At 52.1% G+C, this 12,295-nt stretch overlaps 1 protein-coding gene across 1 annotated transcript; it reads right to left on the bottom strand.

Moving 5' to 3' along the window:
• Positions 1–1,584: 1,584 nt before the first annotated feature.
• On the bottom strand, positions 1,585–10,554 carry TMEM238L (transmembrane protein 238 like). The gene is made up of 2 exons (XM_057500859.1): positions 9,148–10,554; positions 1,585–2,919 (listed from the first exon to the last, which is right to left on the bottom strand). Exon 1 carries the CDS (start codon positions 9,513–9,515, stop codon positions 9,276–9,278), a length of 240 nt encoding a protein of 79 aa, XP_057356842.1. The 5' UTR covers positions 9,516–10,554; the 3' UTR covers positions 1,585–2,919; positions 9,148–9,275.
• Between the last annotated feature and the right edge of the window lie 1,741 nt (positions 10,555–12,295).

The following is a 12,295-nucleotide window of genomic DNA, read 5'->3' as shown; positions in this document are numbered from 1 at the left end:
GCCCTGCCTGGTGAAAAGGTGGCCCCATCTCCTCCTCCCTCTCCGCCCTGCCTTGCCTGTGTGACACGGGCACTCGTGTGCTCATGCCTCTGGCATCTGAAGTAACACAGAGCAGCATGGAGGCCTGGTCAGGACTGCATTCCTGGGCACGCAGCACAGCCAGGTCGAGGCCCCAAGCACAGTTCATGACGCAACAGCCACACAGCGCGCCTCGCCTCCCTGAGCCACTGCTCTGCCTGCTTGCTCTGCCTGAGGTCCAGCAGGGCGCTGGAGGAGCCAGTCAGCACTTTGTGGGGGGGAAAAGGGGACTTGGAGTCCTTGGTGTGGCAGCCTAGAGACCTGGAGACATGGCCCAGGACTGGATCTGCTGCTTTCAGATGGTTGAATTTGACAAGTTCACATCACCTGCTGGCTCCAGGCTCCCCATCTCTAAAGTAGTGGGCTGCTTGAGAGCCGTGCTCTCCTAAGTGTCATGGGGCCCAGCAGCATTGGCATCACCTGGGAGCTTGTTAGAAACGCACAGTCTTAGGGGCCCTGCCCAGACCTACGGAATCAGGGTTTGCATTTAGCAAGATCCCCAGGCGATTTGTGGAAGTTGAGCAGTACTGAGCTCAGGATCCCGGAGACTGAGTTTGGGGCGTGTGTCCTCTAATTCTGCACCACAAGGGGTCCCTGAGCATTGTCCTGGCAGATACTCAGTTGCAGACCAAGCCTTGCCCAGAGGGATTGCCCCCAATTGTCCAGGTGTACCGTCTTAGTTCTAGTGTTTAACCAGGGTTCCCAGGTGGTTGAGTGTAAAGTCCAGGACGCCTCCTATGTGGATCTCCCTTTTTTCCAGGGGGTGAAAACAAGAGCCCGTAATCAGCTGGAATTGCCTTCAATTCCATTCCGCTACTTCTACCATCACAGATTGACTCCACTCATTCTCCAAAGCAGTGGTCAGAGGTTCATCCTGCAGAAGCATGCCCTCGAATTCGGGAGACAGTTCGGGAGTTGAACAAGTGTGCTGTAGAGAGCACTATCATACATGTGTTTAAATTGCACATGAACAGCCAGATGAGACGGAGAGAGAGACAGAGGAAGAGGCAGAGGAAGGCGTAAGTAACGAGGTGAATTCCCTGGAGTCAACCTGATGTGGGAAGTTGGCACCTGCTGCTGCTCGGCCTCTCTCAGTTCCTTCAGCTTTGCTCAGCCGGGAACATACGCTCTGGGCTGAGTGGGATCCCAGTTTTTTTTTTTTCTCAAAGATTTATGTATTTTGAACAATGTGGCTGCTGCAAGTGAAATCCCACTATTGGATTTGGTTCCCAGCTACAGAAATGGAAACCTGTTCCCTTTCTGGAATAAAAACCCAACTGTGTTGGTCTCATGAAAAAAAGTTATGTGGGCTCCAAAACAACGTTTTCCTAAGGAATTGTTCAGGTGGTGTTGATTATATATATATGTGGCTTGGCCTTCTGTGCTAATGTTAGAACTCTAAGGAAGGGGATGTGCTTCCTCACTGCATGGTGTCAGGTCAGAAACACAAAGAAATGTCCAGCTGGGGAAATCAATAGGATTATGAGGGAGGATGGTCAAGGAAGGCTCTGAGTAGGAGGGAAATCTTTCTCCATAATGCCTCATCTAGAATGTTCTTTCATTACAGCTCTTCAGGTTTCTGAGTCCAGCCTAACTCTGAGAAGTCAGGCTGGTGGCTGGGCACAGAACTTCCAGAAGAGTCCAAAGTGTCCAAATAACCCAGGTACTGTCTCCATCCACCGGAATCCATGCGTTCCTTCCAGGAGGTGCCATACCAAAGCAGAATTCCAGGATTTGCACAGAGGCAGGTTAAACTGTTGGGAAGAGGTTGCTCAAACTGGGAGTTTGAGAATTGTTATGAGACCATGGAGACTCAGAAATACATTACATCCCATTAAAAAGCCAAATCTACTTCTTTATTTAGATAACAGTTTCACACCATAAAAGGTCTGAGGTAGCTTATAAGAAACACATACACTTTTAGGGTGAAATATAAAATAAAAGGTAAAAAATGAGACCAGGGGAAATGTAAATTAGTGATGCAGGCCAGGCACAGGGGGCGAGCATCTGATTAGCCTCTGAAGGTTGACCTCATAGGTGCTACAGCTGGGCTGCCTTTCACTCATGCAGTTGAAGGAAGACGAAAATAGAGTCCTGCTCTTAGGATCAAGGAATGAATGACACACGGACAGCACAGCAGAGACCTCGCTTGCTTGTCAGAAAAACTCGCAGAGTGTTTCAGTTGACGGAAAGCTCAATGTGAGCCAGCGGCATGGCCAAGCTGTGCAAATGGATGAAGAGGCTTTCGTAGCACTCAGGACCCAGCACCGAGGAGGGTGGCCTCTGTGCATTTGCTTTTGCAACCAGCACATGGAAATGTGCTACCATGTGCCCACTGGATGATGCCCAGAGAAGGATGAGGTGGAGCCCTCCACAGAGCCCACAGTCTGTCCACAGAGCCCCAAGGGGAGAAAAGCATCAACAGTACAGTGTGATACATGCTCACAGGAGATCCCACTTGGACTTCTGTGTTTGCTTCCAATTGTTCGTTTTTCAAAGGACATTGATTGACAAGAGGAGCAACAGGGGATGGGACTTGTCTTCTGGGGTCGCAGCCCACAGCAGGGTTGCTACCATGAAAGCCCCAGAACTTTACTGCATCTCAGGCCGAAACAGCTGGGGCACCAGCAATGGCGTCAGTGGCCTGGTGCAGGGGTGCTGGACTCTTGACGGGGCCTGGAACCTTCCAGAAGCCTGACATTCATGACCATTCACAGGCATCCTAGCGGGTGCTTTGAGAGCCTCTATCTCTCAGCCTCTGGTTCCTCCTGGATACTCTTAAAGGATGTGCTTACAAGAAAGGGCATCTGCTTGCTTTGATGCTTTGCCATTGGATGGGACCTGTGTTGAATAAATGAAGGCAAAATGGATCAGCCCAAGATTCAAATACATCATTTCAAGCCTGTGTGTAGTGGACCAGCATGATTCCTGGAGTCAGCTGGACTTAGGAGTGAATTCTGGTGCTGGCCCTCAATAGCACTGTTACCATGGGCTAGCTGTGAAACCACTCTGAGACTCAGTCTCCTCCACCTGTAAAATGGGCATTTGATGTGTAACTCAGAGTCGTGAGCATTGAACGAGATGGTAAAAATAAATGACTGGCCCAGTAAACACCGTGGCACTCATCAAATCCTCGTTCCCTCTCCCCACCCTTCCTGGCAGGCAAGCAAATACCTCTCTGGGCCCTGGATTCCGCCCCGCCTCCACCTTGGACAGGACCAGACATCCCTGTGTCTTCAGAACTCCCACATCCTCCTTCCCTCTCTGCTGGCTCCTCTCCTCCACTCCCATCCTGCTCAATTCTCTGTATCCCCTCCTTTGAAAAGGTCATCTTCAAACCAGCTCTGCCATCATAGCCTGTCCCCTGTCGTTCGAATGTTTTGAGGACTACCCCCCACACACTCCTTTATACATCTTAGCAGGCTGGTAGGTCATGCTGGTCTCCCAAATTTTTGTCCCCACCACTTATGGAAAAGGCTCATTGCTAAGCCCAACACCTCTGCTCAGGCTACAACAGGTGGTTCTCAAGGGTTGGATGGTCAGTTTCCCTCAGTCTTAGTATCATGTCTTCCTTCGTCCTCTCTGTCACCGGCATGGTGTCACTCCCCTATTATTACCAGGGACTTCTCTCTGGACTCCCCAACCTGCTTCCTCCTCCCATTCCCCAAAAGCAGGCATGACTCAAGATTCTGACTTTGGCTCCTATGGGGTTAACTGTGGCTTGGCCAGGGGTCAGGAAACTCTTTCTGTAAAAGGGAGATAGTAAATATTTTGGGCATTACAGCCATATGGTCTGTGTCAGAAACCCTGTCATTAGAGCATAAAGCGTGCATAGACAGCCCGTGAGTGCAGGGTCCTGGCTGTGCTCCATAAACCTCTACCAACAAAAAACAAGAGAAGGGCCAGATTTGGCCCAGGGGCTGTGGTTTGCCAACAGCCAGCCTAGTGGAGAGTGTGAACAATAGGGGCAGATGCACCGGTTTCCCACTCTGGCTCCATCACTAGTCCTATAGTGTTGGACAGGTTACTTTGCCTCTATGCTCCTTAATACCCTTCTCTGTAAAAGGAGAATAATGGTAATAGTAACACTTTGCAGGGTTGTGGATGGTGTGAAATGGGAGCCCATGACATGCCTCTTACAGTGAACCTGAGGGCTCCTCCCTCTTTCTTCTACTCCCCATACCATTTCTTCCCTTTTCTTGCCACCGTCTCACCTTCTATGATCTCGTCCACACTCATGTCTCCAGCCTCTACCTCTGCCTCTGTGCCTGATCTCCCTTCTGAGTTTAAAATCTGCACATTCCACACCAGCTGGGTGGTTCTGCTCATATAGACCATGTGCATCCCGATCTCAGCACGTGCAAAGGAAACGCAGACATGTGCCTTCCCTTGGCCTCCCTCATTCCGTGGTGGCAATGCTGTCGGAAATCTTTGACGCCACCATCCTGCTGCAGGAGACCAGGATGGGCAGTCTGTTGCCCGCGCTGCCTCTGTCCTCTCCTCTGCTCTCCGTGGCCATCACAGCTGTCTCATTACCTGCCGCCTGAGCTGCTGCTTGGTCTCCCTGTCTCCCTGCCTCTCCTCTCCAACCCGTTCTGCACATTCTACCAAGTTCCTCTTCCTCAAGCAGAGCCCAGCCAGTCGCTCTCCAGTCCCTAAATTCACGGAAAGCTGCTTCTTGCTTGGCAAGTGTCAATCCTCATCTAGCTGTCAGCATCCTCCCAGGAACACCCAGTCTGTCCCTAGTCACACACACCTGCTCCCACTGGGCCAGACACTCTCCAGTCCTTCCCATCCTTCAGTCCTTCCTCTGGCTGTCCCCAGTGCCATCTCTGCCTGCCACTTTCTTACCCTCCCCAGGCCAGGTATCCAAGGGGCACATAGCCCCTTCCCCACCCAGCCAGGATGCTCTCAGAACCCCGGGCAAGACTGCTGATCTCATGACAGACATTTCCCATTTCCATTTCCATGCTTTTGTGAGTTTTGTGTGCTTGCTTGCTTTATCTGTCCCTCTGGATTAAAAGTTCTTCCAGGGATTCGGGGAGTGTTTGGCCCTCTGCGCAGCCGCTGCACTGGGTCTGCACATGGCCTGGGCGCTGTGCACCTGCAGGCAGGCCTTCTTCCTGACTTTTCTCTGTACGGCTCAGTGGCTCCACCAGCCTCCCTGTAAGCAGAAAGGAGAGTCTGTGTGTCAGACAAAACTGATGCTGAGGAACAAGTTTTGCTTTCCAGGGCTTGGGGCTGTGAGCCTTCCATGGCTTTCAGCTTTGCATGCCAGGGAGTGGGTATGTATTTCTGGGAGGGTGTATTTCTGGTATGTGTGTGGCAGGTGTGAGGGTGTGTATATGTGCATGTGTGCATGAGGTATATATGAGGGGAACATGGGTGTGTGCACCTGAGGGGTGATGTTTGTGTGAGGGGCGAGGGGGGTGTTGATATATGTGCACTGTGTGTGGGGGCTTTTGGGGGAGTGTCGTCTTACCTCCTCTTGTAAAAGGACAAGAGGCCCAACCTGACTTTGCGCAGGGACTTATTTCTATTTACAAGGAATGCCCAGCAAATGGGACTTAGAGCAAACAAACCTTAAGAAAATACAGCGACCAAGTGATAAAATCAAACATTTGGTACACAGTTGGGTCATTAAAACAAGCCGTGCATCCTGAAACTCTGGGGAGGCCCTCTGGGGTTTAGCGGCCAGGCTGCCTTCTGGCCTCCAGGGAACCATTCCAGCTAGAGGGGGCTGAGGGCTCAGGGGTGGCCAGGCCCTGCCTGTCCTGACCGCAGCTCTGTGCCAGCCCTTGTGCCAGGCATGTGGCCTGCTTGCCTCTGATATGGGGGTGCTGGGCGGGAGGGTTCTCCTAGCAAACGTATCTTCCTGAGACTCTGAAGGACAAGCTCAGGAAGGCAGCACCCGTTTCTGGGTTCAGGGAGAAGCCTGTGCACTTTCCTGTCACTTCTCTCTGTGAATTAAGGACCGGCAGAGCCAGTTACAAACAGCCTGTAAATCAGAAGTATGGTCGGAGATTATGCCCCAGGCCAGAGGTCACAGAATACAGGGGACTGAGAGGAGTCCTCTTCAGAAATGTATTTTAGCTTCAGAACTTGTTCACATGGAGCTTTATGTGAAAGTTCCATAGATAAAACTGTGGAAAACCCAGCTATGCTGGGTGCCTGCGTGTGCTGTGGGCCGGGTGGGGCTGCTGGATTCCTGCCTGCTCCCTCCCGCCACCCCAGCCCTGTGACGGGCCTTTGCAGAGCACAGTTGGAAGCCTTTCTTGGGGACCTACTCTCCTCCTCAAAGGAAGCAAAATGATTTATTTGTTCAGTGTCGTGGGGTGGTGGATGCGGGGTGGAGGGGTGGGGAGAGGTTGTTGGTGGGAGCAGCTCCGTAAGTGAGTAGCCACCACAACAGCAAATCTCAGCACATACTAACTTGTGAATCTGGGCCAGCCCCAGACATTGCAGGGAATGGAGGGACCAAGGGAGGGGTTTTGAGGGTCCCATAGAACACGGTGTATGGGAACTGAAAAGGTGAAAGTAATACTGGCATGCCTGCATTCAGTGGAGAGGACAGTGGGTCTCACAGCTTGTGAAGTCCCTCTGAGCTTGCCCAAAGGTGTGGCATTCTGGAGCAGCTTGCACTCTCATAGCTACTGAAGAATCTTAATGCATGTATTGTCTTCAAAACTGATTGCAATGCTTCAGGGGTCTTTATCTTGGAGGGAGGCCCCAGCCCTCTGTGGTGTGCCAGCATCTTGCCCCTTGGTGTATTTAATCATCACTCATGAAGTGCTGTACACACATTAACCTGCTTAATCTGTACTACAGCCTTATGAGGTAGGGACTATTATTAGCATCAGCTTTGAAACAGGAGCTATTCTTAGCACCATCTCCATTTTACAGATTAGGAAACTAGGGCATGGGGAGGTATAGTAACTTACCCAGGCCCCATAGCTAGTAAGGAACACAACCGGATTCAGACCAGATAGTCTGCATCTGGGCCTGTGCGTTTCACCACTGGGCCGTTGAACTTCCTTCTATTCAATGAGGGAAGGATGTGCAGGGCAAGGGCCCTCACACGGGGGACCCCTAGTTGTTTGGGCAAGTGAGATAGCTCCCCAAATGGGCTTGATCTGGAATCATCATCATCATCATCCATGCCACGGCCAGGAAGGTCTTTTGGAAACATAGATCCAGGTATATCAAGCCCCCACCCCTGCTTCCATCTCTGTAATAGCTTCTCACTGATCTTAAAATAATGAACAAAATCCATAAGAGAACCTACAAGGCTCTGCCTACAGCAGGCGGTGCCCTTACCCTCTGCTGCCCTTACCCTCCGCCCTACACTCTCCCTGCTGTTTCATTTCCTGCCACCCCAGGACCTTTGCTCAAGTGTTGCCTTTCCCAGAAAGACTCCACCTTCTGGGTCAGTTTCTCCACTGAATGTTCATTTCCATGGAGTGACATTCCTTTTCTTCCTAGTCCTCACCTGACTGTTTTGTGCCTTTGTTACTGAGACTCTTTGGTTAATGTTTGTCTCTCACCTGATGAGAAAGCCCTGAGGGAAAACCTTCATGTGTCATATTCTTTACTGCATCCCCAGTGCCTGCCTTGCACAGTGCGTGACGCACCCTCGTGAATGAGCAAACAAACTAGGGGTTACTTTTTGCTTTGAGGTTTCATGATGCAAACTGTAAACAGACCCCCGGCACTATGAATTTGAGGTGCACCAAGGTACTCCCAGTTGGAACTCTGGGTCACTTTACTCGCCATCTATCATATGTTTAGCAACACTCGACATTTGTAAGAACCACATTGTGTGCAAAGAGCCTTTTCCTGCCTCACCTCTTTGTGACCACTGCAACCTCAAGGGCAGGTGACATTGCCCTCATTTTACAGATGAGAATACTGAGGCTCAGAGCATGATGCGACCTGTCCAGCACTGCTCAGCGAACAGGTGGTGCTGCTTGGAGTGGGGCCCAGGTGCTCTGCCTCTGCCTCTCTTTTTCTCCTGTCTGTCCAGAACACGTTGATCCTAGCCCCCCGAAACCCCTTCACATTGCTGCTCATGTCTCACAGTTCCAAAGGTCAGATGGAATGCCCCGGGAAAGACATAATTATTATTTCCTCCTTCCAACCCACAGCAGTGGCCTTTACTCTTACATCCAGCCCTCAAAAGGGAGTGCCAGCTGCTCCTGAGATCAGGTCCCTGCCCACCTGGCTGGGAGCCGATGATGGCCATCCAACCACAGGCTCCAGCTTCAGTCCACATCTCTAATCAGAGCTGTGGGGCCGGAGCAGCTCTGTCTTTGGTGCTTTGAATCCATGTGAAAAATCTGACAATGATCTGCCTCCATGGTTGTGCATACCCAGCAAGCTGCTGGCCCAGCGGTGAAGGGCGGCCTGGCGAGCGAAATGGTCAGTTGTGGTCTTTTTAGGGTCTCCCAGGCCTGTGGGAGTGGGCATGCTGGCTGCATGGGAATGTGCGTGAGGAGGGTGGGTGGGAGAAGCACCAAGAGAGGAGGCACACCCCGTGCGAGTACACATAAGCAGGTCCTGACCCCTCCCGGCATGCACGTCCCATCTGCAGGGAGGAACAGTATAAGAAGGGCCATTATGGGTGGTCCTCTTCTGTTTCCTCCCACCCCAGTCCTGCTCCCAGCCCTCCTTCCATGCAGAGTGCACGCAGCAACTGGGGAACTTGCCATGCACTCCTAGTGCTAAAGGCTCTTCTCTCCAGCAGGGAATCAAGACAGCTTCTTTTCTCCCAAGGGCCAACTTCCTGCCTGTTCTGCATGGCAGGACTATTCGTGGCCTACCAGAAGTGGAAGGGGCTGTGGAGACACCCTTTCTCATCTCTTTGAGGATAAAGGTCCTCAGGGGAGAAAATACATCCCAATGCTTTCCTGGCTGGTCACCACAGATGCAGCCAGAGCCCAGGATGATGGAATCTGCAGCTGGGTGCAGTGTTCCAGCTTCTTGCCCTTTCAGTCTCAGAAGGTTCTGGCCTGCCCCTGCTTGTCCCAGCCTCCCTGGCCACCCTGCCAGGCAGGTCACGCGTGCACTCACCTGGTCCCTGGCAGAGCATCCAGGGTGGGGGCGGTGACATGTTCCTGTTCCTCTGACTGCCCAAGGATGCAGGCTTGCAGACAGCTGCATGTGAAGCCTGGGTCCTTCCTCCTCTGCCCACGGCCAAGCTAAAAGTCCAGTTTCTCAAGAGACACCCTGATGTTGAAGGAATACCAGGTGATCCAGAACAGCAGGCTGAAAGCCAGAATCAGGGCCCCTGTGTAGACCAAGAAGTCCCAGTAATCCAGTGAAGCGAAAATGCCCAGCAGCAAGAGGACCAGGCCCACAGCATCAAGCAAGAGGGCCAGTACAAGAAGAAATGCACACTGCCCGGGGTTGCATCTTCCCCACAGCCTCTCCAGGAGCATGTCCCAGGAGGAGCAGGAGGAGCCCGGCCGCACCCCTGGGGCTGCTTTGCATGGAAGGGTGGCGGTTCTGCCTCCTGCTGCCTTCGCTCCCTGCTGGGTGTGAGCAAACGAGCCAGCCGTCAGTCTGTCTGGAGCCACAAGGAAGTACACGTGGACCTACCTTTATGAGCATGGCAGCCAGTGGGGCAGGAAATTTCTTAACTGTTTCATGGCTCAGGAATGATCCCGAAAAAAACAGCCTGACGTCACTGTGTGTGGGACTGGTCGTCACTGGGGCAAATCCAGGCTACGTGGCAGAGGAGGACTGAGGGTGCTTTTGGATGGATTTGCAGTGCCAACGACCAGGACATTGAGCCTGTGACCTTGGAAGAGGGCTGTCCTGTGCCCGGTCCTCTGACTCTCAAGGCCTGAACAATTCCAGCTTTCTAAGACAGTTTCTCCATCTCCTGTGGTGGGGATTTTATTTCCCTCCCCTCCCTGCCCTACTCCTCCTTGTAGGGAAGGGAGGTTTTTTTGTAGAAGATATGGAAAAGAGTTTGTTGACATAAATAGATTTTGAAATTGTGCTCTAAGAATCAGTCAGTATTAGCCAGAGAAGGTTGGTGTGTCTTGTAGATTCTCCACTCCAAAGACCCAAAGACCTGAGCTTCCCAGAAAGAGGCTCATCACAGAGATCAAACAGGCAGGACGGAGAGGGGAGAGAAGGGACCTCTGGGCTGTCTGCGGTGGCCTGGGTGTGGGCTTAAAGGCAACTCTAGGTGAAAGTCAAGAAATGCTGACCTGGTTCTCTGTGTGTTTTCTAGACTAACACCACGTTTGCTTTCTGTCTTGGGAGCACTGTGTGCTTCCCTGAAGGGCTATGTATAAAACAGGGGGGTCTTATCACCCCTACACAGGGTGAGCAGGTGAGCGTCAGCTGAGAAAAACACAGCAAAGGTCTTCAGCCACTCTCTCAGGGCTACACAGATACGGCTGCCCCTCGGTCCCCAGCCCACTGGGGGGCCTCGAACCAGGCACCAACCCTCTCTGGACTCATTTCCTCAAGTAACTGAAAGAAATCATTTCTACTTTTCTTTTGCTCTCTCCACTGGGTAAGAATAAATGGGTTGTCCAAATTTAGTGTCCTCCATGTAAAATAAGTCAGAATGAATGAGAAACTTTCAGGAAAAATGTATTAGAAGGGTGAGAATCATGTAAGTTCTGGATTTTAAATTCTGAAACCCTATGAGACTGGACTCAAGCTGGGTGGTCAATCCAGGGCATCTCAAAGTGAGAAGTAGTCAAGGCCATTCCCCCACCATCCTTTGCATCCTTTCCTCATGCACCTGCAGAAGCCACCAGGTACCTACACAGGAATCCCTCCCGGTGCTGGGGAGGCCACGGCTCCTCCCACCTATTGCCCCTGACTTTGACAGGAGAATTTTGGGGGAAGAACAGTTGATGGACAGCAATGTCCTCTGCAGGGCACGCTGAGATGTCCAGGCCTGGCTGTGTGCAGCCTCCTGGGTACCTTCGCAGGGTCAAGCGTGCATGTGTGTGAATGATTTTAGTACTAAAATCTCTGTGTTCCAGGAAGTCTCTGAGTCCTGGGCCCACAGGGCTGGTTGGCTGTGTACTCCCATCTGACATCAGATGATGGGTGGAAGAGAAGCTGTCAATCACGAAAGTCTTCTCCCCAGTATCCCCACTCCAGGTCGGCCCTACTTAGCACAGACCCTCAGCATCCCAGGGAACACTGGTTCCTCACGGTCTGGATCTCCTCAACATTTTTATTTCCACTCTTTGCATGCACACACACATTTCTAGCTGAAAAACATCACATGTTCACGAGCAAAAGGAAAAACATGGAAACCACTCACAATTTCAGTATCCAGAGGGAATCAGCATCCACTCCTTGGCATTCATCCTCCAGGGTCATAAATATCCTTTCCTGCCTTACAGAAATGGGCTGCATTTGTGTGCTCTGTTCTGAAGCCTGCCTCTCTCTCTCACAATAGCTGGCCATTCCCGCACCGGCCCCACAGTCCCCTGCAGACAGCTCAACCATGGGGAGTCCTCCACACCTGCCCTGTGACTCCCTCCTGCCCCTGTTTGCTGGCGTCCCATCCCCTGTGTGTGAGCACGCCTCGATATTTACACAGCTGGGAGAGATGGACAGGATGGCTGGTGAAAAGCCAGGTGAGACTCGCGCTCTGAAGTGAGCCAGGCTGGAAGGCGAGGTGGACTGTGAGAGACGCAGGGGTGGTCAGCATGTGGGGACAGAACACCTAGACCAGGGGCAGGTCATGAGCAGGAAACATCCCCTGGGCCTGATGAAATGGAGGTCGCTGTGCCCAGCTTTAACAAGGATGCCACCACCTGCTTCCTCCCACAGAGAGCTTCCGTGACCTGCTCACCTGTCGAGCCTAGCACCCCCTTTGAGATAGTTGCATGAGGTTCCTGGTGCTGCTGTGACGGAGAACCCCACACGGTGAGGGGTGGGGAGAGCGTGAGCAATGGAAGCTGCTGGCCTCCCAGTTCTGGAGGTTAGGAGTCTGAGATCCAGGTGTCAGCCTCCTGGGTGCTTCTGAGGGCTTGAGAATCCATTCCATGGATTCTAGCTTCTGGTGGCTTCCTGCCGATCTTTGGCGTCCTCTGGGTTGTACAAGCATCACTTTCATATTCAAGTATCATTCTCCTTGTGTGCACATCTGTGTCCAAATTCCCCCTTCTTATAAGGCACCAGCTGTACTGCATTAGGAGTCCACCCTATTCCCGCACCACCTCGTCTTAACCAATTC

Source organism: Manis pentadactyla, chromosome 4 (assembly GCF_030020395.1).
Source record: "Manis pentadactyla isolate mManPen7 chromosome 4, mManPen7.hap1, whole genome shotgun sequence".
Lineage (NCBI taxonomy): Eukaryota > Metazoa > Chordata > Mammalia > Pholidota > Manidae > Manis > Manis pentadactyla.
Note: the sequence above shows the minus strand (reverse complement) of the source record. Positions and strands in the feature narration are given on the sequence as shown.

Coding starts and splice junctions, on each gene's coding strand:
- TMEM238L (XM_057500859.1), bottom strand. CDS start 9,515: ATGCTCCTGGAGAGGCTGTGGGGAAGATGCAACCCCGGGCAGTGTGCA.